Source organism: Pteropus vampyrus, unplaced genomic scaffold (genome assembly GCF_000151845.1).
Source record: "Pteropus vampyrus isolate Shadow unplaced genomic scaffold, Pvam_2.0 Scaffold468, whole genome shotgun sequence".
NCBI classification, from domain to species: domain Eukaryota; kingdom Metazoa; phylum Chordata; class Mammalia; order Chiroptera; family Pteropodidae; genus Pteropus; species Pteropus vampyrus.
Window position 1 is genome coordinate 311,419 of NW_011889249.1, and position 15,553 is coordinate 326,971.

General features: G+C 63.1%; 1 protein-coding gene across 1 annotated transcript in view; it reads left to right on the forward strand.

Moving 5' to 3' along the window:
- The window catches only part of TPO (thyroid peroxidase), a gene marked incomplete at its 3' end in the record, with an annotated part of 36,283 nt that extends 26,797 nt beyond the window's left edge, over window positions 1-9,486 (forward strand). The window contains exons 10-15 of the mRNA XM_011382228.1: window positions 1,595-1,832; window positions 2,671-2,879; window positions 4,758-4,928; window positions 7,107-7,238; window positions 8,808-8,907; window positions 9,403-9,486. Coding sequence (XP_011380530.1) covers window positions 1,595-1,832; window positions 2,671-2,879; window positions 4,758-4,928; window positions 7,107-7,238; window positions 8,808-8,907; window positions 9,403-9,486 — 934 coding nt within the window. The remainder of the gene's footprint in view (window positions 1-1,594; window positions 1,833-2,670; window positions 2,880-4,757; window positions 4,929-7,106; window positions 7,239-8,807; window positions 8,908-9,402) is intronic.
- Window positions 9,487-15,553: the final 6,067 nt, after the last annotated feature.

Consider the following 15,553-nt stretch of genomic DNA (forward strand, 5'->3'; position numbering starts at 1 on the left):
AGTAGTGGGTCACGGCACGGACTGTGGCGTTAGCTGGGAGGCAGGCATCGCTGTGAGGGAGGCAGCCGCTTGCCCAGGCCTCAAGAGCGGGCGGGTGGCCCTTAGGGAACAGGACACAAGTCGTAAGAGCCCCCTACCCACGGCAGGTGTTGAGTGGAGGCGGGCAGCTTCCTGGTAGTTCTGGGTGACCTGGGCTGTGGGGCCGTGACGCGCGGATAGCGCGTGCACACGCTGCGGTGTGAATGACAGCCATGGGCCCCGCCGTTCCCAGTCCCGCCGGCATCTGCCAACAGTTCCCGAGAGCTTGGCTTTCACTCCGATGCACGCTTTCCCGAGCTGCCTTCTTCCTCGTACCTGGAGGGCCCCCGCTTGGCTCTGCATGCCTCTTTGTCACTGACGTGCGCCCCCTGCGAGTCGAACTGGAAAACAGCTGCCGATTTCCGCTGGTCTGCTTCATGGGAGCAGGGGGCGTGCCCGCGCCCCGACGCCCTGTCTCACGAGTGCCCCCGCATCCCCGAGGACTAGCCCAGCCGTGACTGCACTGTGTGCGGCACTGGGAGGGACACACAGCGTCAGCGGAAGGGCCGCAGAGGGCAGAACGAATGAGCAGGGAGTGGCGGGCGCTCGCGGAGGACTCGGCCTGCACCCGTGTGGGGCGCGCGGAGGGAGGGCCACGCCACCTGGCCTTGGGGCGGAGGCTGTGGGAAGGGGCGGTGCTCAGACCGGATGGGCGGGGTGAGGGGACATGGCGGTGTGAGGAGGGGGTGCTGTGGCGGCAAGGACGGCTGACCAGGGACAGGAGCCCCTTCCAGGTCCTGGGGGAAGCGGGGACCAGGGCCAGGCGTGGGGCTCACCTGGCAACAGAGAGGACGGGGACACGGGTCGATCAGGCTGATGCAGACATTTATGACCTTTCCTATGTGCGTGTGTGTGTGTGTGCGTGCATGCATGCGTTTGTGCACATGCGTGTATCTGTACGCATGTGTATTGTTTATGTGTCCGTATGCGCATGTGTATCTGCATATGTACATGTGCTTACATGTGCACATGCGTGTGGTGTGTTGTATCTGCATATGTGCCTGTGCACGTGTGCACATGTCTGTGTGCATGTGTGTCTGTGCACGTGTCTGCCTGTGCATATGTGTGTATATGTGTGTATGGGTGCACCGTACACATATGTGTGCATTTGTGCATGCGTGTGCATATGCATAGGCACATATGTGTGTGTACGTGTGTGCGTGCGTGTGCGTTCTCACGGTACTGTGAACAGGGTGGGTGACGGCCTCTCTGCCCCTCAGTAGGGACAAGAACCAAGTGCAGGTGCAGGTGATGTGACCCAGGCGGGTTTTGGAGCCACCCTGCTGCTCTCCCGCTTGTTTGCGACCGGACTTTTTGTGAGACCCTGATGTCTGGACTGTCCGCCCCCCACTCCCGTCCACAGGGCAGGGTGACGGCCCACTTTCTCTGTAGTTGGCACTTAGGGACGAGACTTTATGGCTGTAGCCACGACGTTGAGTGGGCGAAGCAGGAGTGGTATAGATGGGGGCAGACTCAGGCCCCATGACGGAGCCCGTGGCCCCTGCGCCCTGTGCAGGTTACAACGAGTGGAGAGAGTTCTGCGGCCTGCCCGGACTGCAGACTTGGGCCACCCTGAGCAGTGCCATGGCCAGCGGGGACGCAGCCGGCAGGATGAGGGACTTGTACAAGCATCCTAACAACATCGACGTCTGGCTGGGCGGCCTGGCCGAGGGCTTCCTCCCCGGGGCCCGGACAGGGCCTCTGTTCGCATGCATCATTGGGAGGCAAATGAAGGCCCTGAGGGACGGGGACCGGTAGGTACCTGTGACCAGTCGCACCTAAGGCCTACACAGGAGGTGGTGTGCCACATGGTTCCTGTGGCAGCACCGGCCCCATCGGTCCCGCTCGTGTGGCCCTGGCATGTCGTCTCCCTGGGAAGTGGTTGTTATAACCGTGAGATGAGCACAGCGCACTCTGTTCTCAGCACGTTGACGCCTGAGCGCTCGCTGGCTTTGCCGCGTCACGTGGTCACACGGAGAAGCGGGCATTGTGCGAGGAACAAATCACATTTCAGACGCCCGGGGACGCCACCTGTCCTCAGATGCTCTGGCTGTGTCCGCGGGGCCTGGGGAGGCGGAGGCTGGCTGGGCGCGGGGCCAGTGGGTTCTGACCAGGCGTTGTCCCCCACCTCCTCGGCCCTCAACCCCCAGCCCCAGTGGAGGGCTCCCGAGGGGACTGGGGAGCCCCCACGCCCCACATCCAGCCCCAGCGTCCGCATGCAGCTGCCCAGGACGAGTGAGGAGGGAGCGAGCGGTGTGGACGAGCACGGGAAAGCTCGCTCTCTAAGCAAGCCCGACACGCCCGGTGCGCTCCTTTTCGTGGTCCCTGTGCCCGAGTCAGATGTCTTCTGGCGTGTTCACGCCCCTTGGAGAGGGGCACGCGAGCTCGCCCCCGCCCCGCACGGCTGGATCGTTACTTTCCAAGCCGCAGCGTTCCAGGCGGTTGAGGTGCCCGGGGCCAGTAATGCGGTGCCCCTGGCTGCGGACCGCGTCGTCGCCAAGCTCGTGTGGTTTGAAGAGCTCTGGGATGCGGGAGGGCAGCGACGCGGAAGGCGGCGCTCGCGCCACCGGCCCTCTGTGCTCGCTTTCGGAGGTTCTGGTGGGAAAACGGCGGCGTGTTCTCCGAGGCGCAGCGGCGGGAGCTGGGGAGGCACTCTCTGTCTCGGGTCGTCTGCGACAACACCGGCCTTGCCCGCGTGCCCGCCGACGCCTTCCGGCTTGGGAAATTCCCCCGGGACTTCGAGGCGTGTGAGGACATCCCGGGCCTGGACCTGGAAGCGTGGAAGGAGGCCGCGCCCTCAGGTAACCGAGCCCTCGTCACCGTATGTCACCCCTGTGGATTCCACCCCGGAGCATAGTTTCTCAAGGCAGCGGCCTCCAGTCACTGTGTTTGGAGAAAGTAACAGGAGACGGAGCCTGGCGTCCCCACGGTCGGGAGGGCTTGTCCCAGCCTGGGCCCTCCCTGTAGAAGGCGCCGTGCTGTGCGCTGTGCAGTGCCCGGCGAGGGCTTGGGGCACGGTGGCCACCCGGGGTCGCAGTGTTTCGGGCCTGTGCTGTGCTCCGTAGGATGCGGTGCCAGCTTGGTGTCTACCGCCAGGCGTCAGTGGCCCCACTGAGCTGTGACAACCCAAGAAAACTACAGGCTCGCTACTGTCCCGGCAGGGAAAGGGAGGGGGGTAGTAAGTTGGGTGACACACTTTCAGGATCGCGTTGAGTGGCCGCCGCTTGGTCGCAGAACATGGGGCCCTGGGAGGAGCGCGAGGCTGGGCCGAGGGTCACTCCAGCAGAGCGGAGGCTGCAGCCGTCACGTCACGACCTCCGGATCCCTCTGCTAGCAGGCGGCAGCCTAGACTGCCAGGCCTTCCACTGCAGTGCCGCGCTGCACACGCCTGTCACAGTCTCAGTCACACTCAGCACGACCCGCCCGCCCGCTCTGTCCTGGGGGACAATGCCGCTCTGGCCCCAAGCAGAAGCTTAGGGTGGACTCATTGCCACCTCCTATGTGACAGGCCCATTTCCAGGTGCCAGGGACACGTTTGTAGGGATAAATACACACACAGACACACGTACACGCACACAGGCACGCTCACGCGTACGCTCACACACACTCGCACACACAGCACTGACGACACTGCATAGGGAGACAGCTGGCAAATAAGCAACAGTCTGAATGCGCACCCTGTCCCCATGGAATGTGGGGGCATCATGGTGTGATGGGTGGGGAGCTCCACGAGTTGGAGAGTATCCCCTTGGGGGGAGCACCCACCACCCGGGGGCTCTGTGAGGGTGACAGGACATGAGGGGACCAGAAGGTGAGCCGGCCTCGGCCCTGGGGGGCCCTTTCCCTCAGAGCAGGGCGCAGCCTGTGGGGTTCCAGGAGGAGACCCATGTCTGCTGCTCCTTTTGGGGGACCCTCGGCTACTAGCTGGGAGCACACGTGGGCAGGGCTGGTACGAGCACAGGCAGAACCGGGGGAGCTGCTGTGATAGGCCCTTGAAGAGAGACGGTGGCTTGGCCCCCAGCTGGTGGCAGTGGAAGCCGTCAGAGGGTCTAGGAGTGGAACCCAGTGACATCCTGGAGGGTGAGCCGCAGGGCTGACCAGAGGAAAAGCCTTGTGGGGGCTGGCGGGGTCCTTCATGAGCAGAGGGCGGGCCGAACGCAGGTTACCAGCCCTGCCGTGGCCACGTCCAGTGTGAGCGGAAGGCAGTGGGGGTGGAGGAGGGGACTCAGGAAGAGGACGTGAGTCCGGGTTTCTCCATGAGTGCCACCTGTACGGATCACCCTTAAAGCCAAGACACCGGGTGCCACGCGGTATCTGGGAGGCAGTCCTCGTCCAGGCCCTCGGATGGAAGGCGGCGGGCAGGGTGGGAGCCGGCGATCAGCCTGAAGGTGTCCAGGGTCACCGGCCACAGACGGGCCTCCAAGCGGGGTGACGAGCCACGCAAGGCACTGCTGGGCCTTCGGAGCGGGGCGCTGGGTAGAGGGTGGAGCTGAGCAGGGAGAACTCGGCTGTGCCGTGTGCAGTGGACGGTCCACACCGGCAGCGGAGCCGCTTTGTCCGCGCATCGGACAGGGACGCATGGGACCTGGAGTCCTGGTGAGGTCCGGGGTGGGGACAGTCCTGGGAGGGGGCAAAAGACAGCATGTGTCCGACTGGCTTCACCTCCCAACCATGCACAGGTGACACGTGTGGCCTCCCAGAGAGAGTGGACAACGGGGACTTCGTGCTCTGCAACGCGTCGGGAAGGCGCATGCTGGTGTTCACCTGCCAGCACGGGTTCGCACTTCAAGGCCACGAGCAAGCCGCTTGCACCCCCCAGGGGTGGGCCCCCTGGCCCCCCGTCTGCAAAGGTCAGTCGCTTAACCACGTCCAAACTGTCTCTTTCAGATGTGAGTTCAGGAGGAATGCCACCCACCAAAGGCATCTCTGGGGACGGCCACCCCGGGGACGGCTTTGGCATGGAAATCAAACATGGCTTCCTTAGCCGACCACGTCCCCAAGCTGACACCTTTGCGGGTGATGAAGCGTCAGTCACGTCAACCGGGCTGCACAGGTGACAGGCAGGAAAGGGAGAGAAGTCACACGTAGTATAAAGGCTCCAGAGCCAGTTTCTCACGGGAAACCAGATGCCCCTGTGGGAACCATCAGTGCCCACCCGGGTCAGCTCATCTTCAGGCCTGTGTCCTCGCGTCCTCAGTGCCCCCGGCCCCTCCCTCCGGCTCCTCCCTTTCGCCTGTGTGGAATGGGCATTGGGCAGCCAGGTGTGGACGATGCCACGCAGAGCCGCAGGTGAGGGGCTAGGGGCTAGGGGCTGAGTCGCTCCCGCCGAGAGGGAGGAAAGGGACACTGGGCAGCACGGGTCCCCTGACCCTTGGGGTCCACCTGGGAGAGCCGCCTGGCCACGCAGAAGGCCCACAGCTCATACCATTCTCTACTTGGGTTTCTGATAAGAAGAAAGTGATCACAGCTGGAATGAAACAGCAGGTTGTGTCCCCAGATGTGTGTTGAAGTCCCAGCCCCCAACACACGAGAATGGGACCGTAGAGGGACAAGGCCCTCACAGGAGCGATCACGTTACGTGAAGTCTTCGGGTGGGGCCCTGATTCCCTGTCCTTATGAGAAGAGGTGGCACCGAGGGAGGACAGAGGACAGAGAGGGGCAGCCACAGCCTGGGGGACACCAAGCTGCCACCAAGCCGGGGGAGACGAGGCCAGAAAGGGCTCTGCCAGGCCCTGTGTGTGCCTTGGCGAAACCTGCTTCAAGGCCCCAGCCTGTGGCACTCATCACGGCAGCCACAGGAAAGGGTGTGAGCTCAGGGGACCAGGTTGGGGATGGGTGGGGTGCCTGGTGGCCGCACACAGCGGGACTGCCACCCACCCACATCCCAGGGGAGACTACAGGTTCCCGAGATACGACGGGGATTTTCATGCTGCGGCGACAAGGCCAGGCCCAGTGGACACCTCCCCACCCGTGTGGGGCCCCACGCACCTCTCGTCCCCGCCAGCCCCCCTCGTTCTGCAGCGTGGGGCGCAAACGGGTTGTGAGAGTCGCCCACAGAGGATGCCCTTCTCCACCAGACATGGGAAAGGGCTCGCAGGAGCTTCCCCTCTGCTCCGAGCTTGGCGTCTGCTCGGCTCCCGTCACCTGAAGGGCCCTACCCACTTGCCAGAGCCATTTCTGTTGTCACTGCTGTCATCTCTGGATCCCGGGCTAGAGGGCAGCGCCCGGCCTGGCCGCACAGTGAAGGCTGGCACATGTCCCTGCACCCGGGCGCTCGGAGGCCACCTGAGAACGTGTGTGTGTGTGACATTTAAGCGTGTGTCGCATTCACGTGCGTGCTTAGGAACATGACATAGATCCCCCGATGTCCCGCTGGCTTCTGGAGCCGGCCGGAAGGAGAGGCCAGCAGACGCTGTGTAGGGACAGGGCCTCCAGGCTGCTGCGGGGGTCAGGCTTGCGCAGGAGGCCGGGGCCAGCAGGATGCTCGTGTGCGCTCTGCAGGCGGGCACCACTGCTCGACGCCCAGCTGGACGGCGGTGGTTCCCAGGCGGGTGCAGGCCAAGGCCCAGCCGTGCCGAGTGTGAGCCGAAACCCGTCTGCCGGGATGGGCTGACACCCTCCCGTCCCACATGCGGCAGGACCCCCTCAGTGAAGGGAACGACGGATCCCCGGGGGGCTCTCGGCCACGTCTGCTTGAGGCCCTGCCGCAGGTCCCAGGCTGGCACAGCTCATGCCTGAGTATGACTTTGAGCTGAACCGAAGGTGCCTTAGAGATCAGCGTCAGGGCCAGAGGGTCACATGCCCAGGGTGCTGCCGGGGAAGTGCTGTGGTCGGAAGTGACCTGGGAGGATGGGCCTCAGCAGAGGGGGACGGCAGGCGCCCCCCGACCGCGGGGGTGACAGTCCCCTTCCTCCTGGGCGGGGAAGGCCGGGACACGTCGGCCCAGGGGGCGGGGCCGCTCTGCCCAAGGGAGACTCGGCCGGGTGGTGTGCGGCGCGGCAGTCCTGACCCGTGCACTGTCTGCACAGATGTCGACGAGTGCAAGGACGTGACGGAGCCGCCCTGCCACGCGTCGGCCCGGTGCCGGAACACCAGGGGCAGCTTCCGCTGCGAGTGCGCAGACCCGTACGTGCTGGGCGAGGACGGCAGGACCTGCGTCGGTGAGACCGTGCTCCGAGGGCACAGCCCACGCACACTCAGGGACGGCCGCGCGTCCTCTCGGGGGTGTCCCCTCCGCGCGATCTCTGGTGTCGGGCGGGGCAGGAACTGCCAGTCGTCCTTGAGCCTGGTGGTGCAGGAGGACACAGGCTTCCAGACTCTGGCACCGTCACCCCCGCCGCTCATCTCTGAGCTGAGTGCACAGAACAGAGAGGCTGGGTGACTGGCTCAGGGACACACAGCCCCCCAGGCACAGATGTAGGGTTCATAACGTGGCTTCTAGCTCCTGCAAAGGAGAGAAGAATTATGCCAGACACTTGTCACAACGCAGAGCAGGTGTTCACCGCCCCCGCACAGCAGGGCAAGGAGCCCTCTGCATGGAACAGAGCTGAACCTCAGCAGACAGCTGGGGCCTCACGGGCAGAGCAAGGGCGGCTGTGAAGGGACCGGACCTGGCGGCGTGGGGCGGGGGACTCGCGAGAAGTGGCTGAGCGGAGAGGGCTTGGAGGGGCCTGAGCACACTTTGGCCAGGTGGGGGACTCCCTCACCCAGGCCCCTCATAAAACCGCTGCGCTGTCCCCAAGCACTGGCCGTGGGCTCCACGTGTCCATCAGGTGTCTGCCCTGTTCCGCGCTGGGCCGGTTGGCAGCGATGAGTGGGACCGTGCGCACTGGAGGGGGCCGGCCAAGCGGGGCGCCAGACCTACCACTTGGCCTTGTGCCAGCCACCCCGAGTGAGCGCCCCCTAGCGCTCAGGGACCGGCGCCTGCACAGGCGGCTGCGATGACCTGTGGCCAAAGGGGCAGTGTGCCCAAAGTCTGCTGGCCCCGGATGGCCGCACCTCATGTGGACGATGCAGACCTAGGACTTGAGGAGCTGGAGCAGTCACTGGCTTCGTCCTCATGTTTGCAGGCGTCCAGTGTGGGAGAGCCACCCCCGAGGTCCCCGACCAGCCCTCTCGGGGCGGCCTCCGCCCTCTGCCTCGCGCCCATCTGGCCGAGGCTCCTCGTGCTCTGGTTCCCACCGGCCCTGCTCAGGTCTCCTGGGATGGACGCTCACGGCTTCGCTGGGAGCCCACTGCCGTCTTGTTCCCAAGGCCGCCCCCCGGGCTCCAAGCGCCACGGACGTGACAGTGCTTCCTGACCGCTGGCACCTCCACCTGGCCTGTGCCCGACACAGGCAGCAGCGCGTGAAAATTCATCGGCGCCCGGCTCCCGCCTTACCGCCCGTCACGGCCGCTGCGCACCCAGTATCTGCCCCACCAGGGGCATTCCGGGGTCCCCAGGATCTCAGCACTGGGGATGCTCTTCCGGGGGGAAGAGTGGGCCACGATGTCACCTGGAGAAGGACAAGGCTCCCATCTGTTTGGCAAGCTGCCCCCTCACCTCACACTCCAGAGTGGGGGCGGCCTGTCTGTGCAGATGCTGCTTCCAGAAAGATTCGTGCTCCTCAGGGCGTCGTGCTGTCACGGGTGGGCCTGGCCCAGGACCGGGGTGGGCTCGGGGTCGGGCCGTGCACGCCGGCCTCTGCCCTGGGCTGGCGGGCTCCCTAACTGGCCTGTTCTTACCCCAGACTCCGGGAGGCTCCCAAAGGCGTCCTTGGTGTCCATCGCGTTGGGCGCTCTGCTCGTCGGCAGCCTGGCAGGTCTCACCTGGACGGTGATTTGCAGGTGGTAAGTCGCCCTCGTCCGTGGCTGGGGCCCACTTCCTGGCCGGTGGGCTGGGCTGGAGGACGCGCTGGTCTTCCCAGGGCGGACGCAGATGCCGTGCAGTGCTTCGAGCGACGAGAGTAGGGTGCCCGCTCACACCACAGGGGTCGAGTCTGCCGTGGCGTCGGCAGTGGCGGGTCCGTGGCAGCAAGAAGCGGTCGCAGTGAGACCCTTGTCTCGGTGGGGGGCGGCTAAGCCCGTGGCCCTGGGCCGCGCTTTTGCCGTGATGGGGCCATCACCGCTTCCACGGCCACGCGGGCAGTGTTATCACGTCACCAGCTGTGGCGACGGTCACGTGCGCACTGCAGAGTCACTTGCTGAGACCGTGAGCTTTAGGGGGCCGTTCTAAGCAAAAGACCCAGGTGACTAGCTGGCCGCCGGCGTGCTTCACGGCTGCATTCACGACGGCTAAACCCGCGTGTGAGGCGGGCGCTTGTGTTAACTGGGTGTCGCCCGCAGGTCACACGGCTCTGAATCCTCACTGCCCGTCACAGAGAGCGATGGGAGGACCACACCCCCTCGGGACACAGGCAGGCCTGGGAGGTGAGCGGTCACGTGGCGCACTCCCACACAGGCTCCTGGCGTCACACGTTCCCGTGAAGACCGGGGTCACCGCAGACGCTCGGGTGCTGCTGTGACCACACACGGTCCTTCGCTGCACCTGTGCAGGGCACGGTCCCCTCCCCATTTGCAGCCTCCTGCTGTGTGCTTTCTGCTCAGACGAGCCGTTTTAAAAGGAGAGCGACACGTCAGAATTTAACCCTCCTTTGAGAAAGTGGAGACGAACCCAAGCCAGGCCTGGGCAAAGCGGGGGCCGCCCTCCTGGGAACCCCGCCCGCTGAGGGCGCCGCCCACGGCACCCCTTGCGCTGGCCCAAGGTGGCGGGAGAGGAGCAGGGACAAAGCGGTGGCTTTTAAACTGCGCTGTTTTCAAAACGGAGACGATGGTGATCAGCGCGGGAAAGGTCAACCTAAACCCACTTTCTACCACCTTTACCTTACGTGCGCGACCCCAGGTGACGTGGCGTTAGAAAGTCGCTTCTCTGCTCCCGGGGCTTGTCCCAGACGGAAGGGCCTGGCCAACCTAGCGATACTCAGGGCTAAGACAGGCCTGTCGTGGGGGCGTCCGTCACAGCACCAGCCTCCCAAACAGATCGCGGGTGCCCCACGGGAGCGAGGCCCCCATCCCCTCCACGCACAAACCATGCCCATCCCCACACCGGGAACAGAGGCCCCGTCGGCCCACACTGTGACCCAGGGCATGGGCGTGGTCCCTTGTTTGTCATGGCTCAAGTCACTTCTCTCCTGTAGGGCTCGTGGCGGCTCCATGGGGAAGCCCCATGTCACCAAGCGCGGCCCCCCAGCTGACCCAGGGACAGACGGTCCGGCCCAGAGCCAGGAGCTCCCTTCCCAAAACGGGAGGTGGGAAGACGTGCGGTCTCTGCCGGCCCTTCCTCACTGAGGCGGCCGTCAGCGCTCCCACGCTGCCCAGTGCACACGGCTGCAGCCGAGGTCGAGCTTCCCAGGACCGTGGCCGGGCAAAGTGGCAGGACACTTGCACGTCATCCAATGCCTGATCAGGACAGACCGACCTGGACAATGAAAACAGCTATGTGTTTCAAAAGCGTGACATACTTCAGAACTGTTTTATGTTTCAAAATTCCCAGAGACCATTTTCCAAATAAAGGCAAGTCTAGCACCACGGTCCAGCTGGGGTGGCAGGCGGACGAGTAAACTGGACACCTCGTGATGGTCCTGCTGCCCGTTCGTCCCCCGGGCGTCGCCACGAAGGGCGTTGGCCGTCGTTGGCGTTGATGAACCTTCCCTCCGCCAGGCAGACGGGGATGCTGTTTCCACCACACGCACCTGTCGCGTCTCCTCCGACGCTAGTGTCGTCTCTGACCCTCTGATCCCTCCTCCCCCCAAAGTCTGCTGCCCGCCCATTCATTCTCTCCACTGACAGCGAACAGCACCAGCATCAAGGTTCCCGCAGCACCTGGTCACACGCGGAGGCCCAGAGCCCACGTGCCTGACCCTCCCTTCCCCTGGGTGCAGCTGGCCAGTGCCTGGAGGGCTGAGGTTCCCAGGGACAAATGCAGGGCGCGCGGTTGGTCTCGTCATCAGGGATCTGCTGACAGCCTCAGACTCAGCACCTAGCCACCCGTGCTTGGTGACAGCCTGGTTATCCTTGGAGGGACCCTGGACTCCAGGGAAGTCCAGGGGAGCTTCCGTCACTCTGACCCAAAAGCAGCCATTCCCATCGCCCGTTTTGCCCGTGAAGTGACAGAATCGCCGAGGCTGAGTGACCTGCGGCAGTGACGTGGCTGCAGGCAATGTAGCTGGCGGCCCTGAGCCCCACGGCACATCAGCCCTCCTGCCTGAAGGAGGGAGGAGGGCCAGGCAGAGACGCAGCCGCCCGGGACCCTGCTGGCCGCAGGGACGGTCACAGTGAGTGGGGCGCCGTCCTGCTGGGTGGCGCTCGGCAACTGGCCGCAGCGGGGGTGGCAGGAGGGAAGCTGCAGTGCTTGCTGGGACCATCGATGTGACGGGGTGTTATCCAGGAAGTGGTTCCACCTTTGGTGACCAAAAGTCACTGCGCCGTTTCTCGTAGGCCCCGGGTCATCCTAGTCTGTGTCCCCAAGCTGCTAAGGTTGACATAAAGCTGCCGCTGACCTAACAGTTAAGCCTCCACTGGAGACATCTCAGCAGAGCTGGCCCCCACCGCCCCCCGCACCCCGGAGACGTAGTGGGTTTCTGGAGGGGAGCCAAGCCTTTCCGTCCCACGGCCAGGGGACACAGCGGAATAGGAGACCTCTCTGCTCGTTGCCGCCTGCTCGGAGGCTGAAGGGGTGGGGGGCGCTGCGTCTGAATAACCCCTGCCGGGAAACGGGTTGGAGCGACAGCACCCCGAGCCTCCTGCTGCGTCACCTCCACGGACAGTCAGTCATCCCGCACGCTCTGCTCGTGAGGCCCTGGCTTTGCTCTTACACGTCTGCCAGGCCCTGTGTGTGTGACTGTGCCTCACGAGCCGCGTGAATGAGCAGCAACGAGCCAGGACCGGGGCCCGGCCCCCGAGGCCCAGAGCAGCCATCCTGGCGACACTCTCGGCCCTCCCTGCGTGTGCCTGCACTCGTGTGTGCGAGGTCGCTGCCCTCGCATGTGCCAGCGCCACAGAGCTGGTGGCCCCAGGCCACCCGGAGGTCTGACCGAAGGGTGTGGGCACGGGCATGGGCGTCCGGGGACCTGTCCCTTCCGCCTCTGCCGCCCTCGGTTCTCTTCACGGCTGGGGCTTCATGTTCCTGCATTTACGGGGAGCGACCGTGCACTGGCCTGTCGACAGGCTGATGGCATCGGGTGACGGCATGTACTACAGCAGTTGCCCCAAGGCCGCTTTGCGCGGCTCCATTTCATAGAGGGGTGGCTGTGTCCCCAGCGTTACCCAGCAAATTAAAGTTCAAAGAGAGATGGAAGCGCAGTTCAGCCAACTATGGGAACGCTTGCCGCTAGGGCGGGCCCAGCTGCCCGTCACCCCGAAGCTGCTGTGCCCAGCTGGTGGCTGGATGGCGTCTTCCCCTGCTTTAAACCTCTGCTCATGACAAACACTGGGCGAGCGGGTGAGGGCCGTGCCACCCTCACCCGCGGCCAGAAGGAACCGCATCTCGCGTGAGTGTCCCTGTGAGCCACCGTGGGGCCGGAGCAGGGCGCAGCAGGACAGTGGCCTTCCCTGAGGGTCACAGGCCACATGCCGGTTCCCTTGGCAAACAGCACCACCTGCTGGTGGACGTGTGCAACACTCACGACTGAGCGTCCTGGTGGGACCTCACGCAGGGCGTCGCACTCAGCGTGCTGCCTTCCCACCCTGCTGGGGTCCACGCCTGGCGGCCCCTGGGCCCTGAGCCCGATACACTGCGAATCTCACGCCCACCAGCGGCGGCCACGGGGCCCAGCGTGTCCGCAGAGCAGCAGGGTCTTCGTGTGCTTTAGCTTCGGCACGATCGTTGATTCGACATCTATTTTTTTAGATGCCTCGTAGAGCCGTCAGATGCTGCTTTAACAGTATGTTCTGTAAATAGTTTTGAATTTGTTTTTAATTTGGGGAAAGAACATTCTGTATCCGTGGACGCAGTGACAAAAATGGTGGAAATAAAAATAAAGGCCTTATCAAAAAAATCATTTAATTTTTTCACAGAACAGCAACCTGACAGTTTTCGTTTCTGTTAAATTTCACTTTGTTATAGCTTTTAGCAGAGAAAAGAGACGCTCACTCAAAAGAATGGCAAGTTTGCATGATCTGTGTTTTCCGCAAGTGGCTGTTTCCACTTTAATTCATTGGCTTGGACTGACGCAGGTCGGGAAGAGCGTTTGCCCTCGAGTCCTCCTGCCTGGGTAGTTCCCAGGCAGATGGCAGGTGAGACAGTGACGGCCACGCCGTCCTCACATCATGACATCGCGGTCGGGCTCCTAGCTTATCAGCGGAAAATGCACAATGTTGTCAGACTTCGGTGAAACTTTCACAAAGGCAGTTTTTAAATTGGAAATGTGATTTAAATTTCAGCCTACACTAGAGGCAGTGGCGTTGTCCCCACACGGCACAGAGCTGGACAAGAGGCAAGTGTCAGCACCCTCAGTGTCAGCACAGGACATGTGTGCCTTTGGGCTAAAACCTCAGGAGACACTGGGACTCTCAGAGGTGGTCAGGCCCAGTGGGGGACGTTTGTGATCTGAGCCCACATCCTAACTGACCCAGCTGTTGTCACGGGGTCTCCGGTGAGTCGGGACACAGTGCGTGCCCATCGTTTGTTTATTTTACTGGCAGGAAGGAAGTTTTCTCACAGCTGGTGACTCACTCGGGGGTTTGGAGAACCAGGCCCGGAAGATGGCCTCCTCCCCAGTAGGTCAGCGGGCAGCGACAGCTTACGCGGTGCCCGATGACGCTGCCCACACTCCGTCTAATCTGCGCCATGGCCACCCGGGACGTAGGGGACGGCTCAGGCGCCGGCTTCGTCACACTCACACACGTTGCTTTGCACGTGGGGTACGCTGGTCAGACCGTAAAACTTTTACAAGTGGGGAGAAAGCGAGGTGGACTTTCATGCACCAGCGAGGGGAAGCGTAGGGCGCCATCCGTCCTGTTTGTCGGGAGGAGGAAGGTGCGTCTCGCCAGCTGGCGACCAGGTGCAGGGCACAGGGCACCTGGAGACACAGGGCGTGTGGCCAGCGAGAGCGATAAGGACACGAGCCAGTGAAACGGGCACAGCGGGCAGCGTAGAGTGAACGTCGGAACAGTTTTACCTATGAAGTTGGAGCAAACGTGCAAAATGAAACTGAAAAGCAGCAAAAGATAAAACGGATGAGCGGAAATAGTGTCTCACGGACTGTGAAGGTTGAGGGAGTTTTGCTTAATGTAGATTTTTCTCCAAAAAATAGAGAAGAGCCCTGTCCCGTTAGAGGCCTGTTTCTCGAAGTCCCGTCACGATGCCGCCGTCGTCACGATGCCGTCGTCGTCACGATGCCGTCGTCGTCACGATGCCATCGTCGTCACGATGCCGTCGTCGTCATGATGCCGTCTGGCTCCCCGGTCATGACATGTGGGGTTTCTGCTTTTTTTTTTTTTTCTTCACTTGTGAAAAGTACTTTGTTTAATTTCATTTCAACTTTTTATTTTTTTAACTTTCCAATTACCGTCGATATTCAGTATTATTTTATGTTAGTTTCAGGTGTGCGGCCTCGGGGTTGGGCATCTACGTGATCTACAGGGACCCTGCAGAGACAAGCGCCCCCGGCACCACACGGCACCACACGTGGGGTCCCGGCCGCGGCCCCGTGACGCGGGAACTGCCGGCTTGCTCTCAGCCCTCTGCGTGTCACCGGGCCCCGCCCTCCCGTCTGGCAGCCACCAGTTCTCCGATCTGTGAGTCTGTTTCTGTTCATTCATTTATTCTGTTCCTTAGATCCCTCTTTTTAAGTGAGGTCACACGGTATTTGTCTTTCTCTGGCGTGGGGGCTGGGTCTGCAGAGTTGGCAGCTGGGTGGCGGCTGGACCAGGCTCAGCATCGTCGGTGCCCTTGGGGTGCCCTGGGCGCCTGGCACAGCGGTGGGGGACATGGTGCCCTCACCTGGGTTGCATCTTTTCCTCATCGCATTGGCCTGACTGGGCACAGGACAAACCACCTTCACGCCGCCCCGGCGGGCATCCGAGTCCGGGTCCTCCTGCAGAGCTCCGTGGGCTGTGACAGGCCCAGAGACATGGCCGCGTCTTTGTGGTTGACGGGCGGGGCAGCTCAGCCTCTTACCTGTGTGTCCTTGTCCCTGAACGGTGGCTGTCCCCGCGCCTGGACACGAAGGTTCTGGAGAAACGGGGTGGAGTGTGGGGTCTGGTGACAGCCCCCGTGTGACACAGGGAAGTGGCACATCATGACACAGGCTGTCGTGTGCGGGAGCCGGAACTCGTTTTTGCTGCTGTAGATATGACTGCGTCTTGTTCCCAGAGCCCTCGGGGGCATTGTGGGTGGCTCACGTGCGGCGCTGTGTGATACGGAATGGCAGGAGCTGAGTTCCACACCGTGAGAATCCGCATGTGTGCTGGGGCGTCTCGGATCATGACCCTCAAG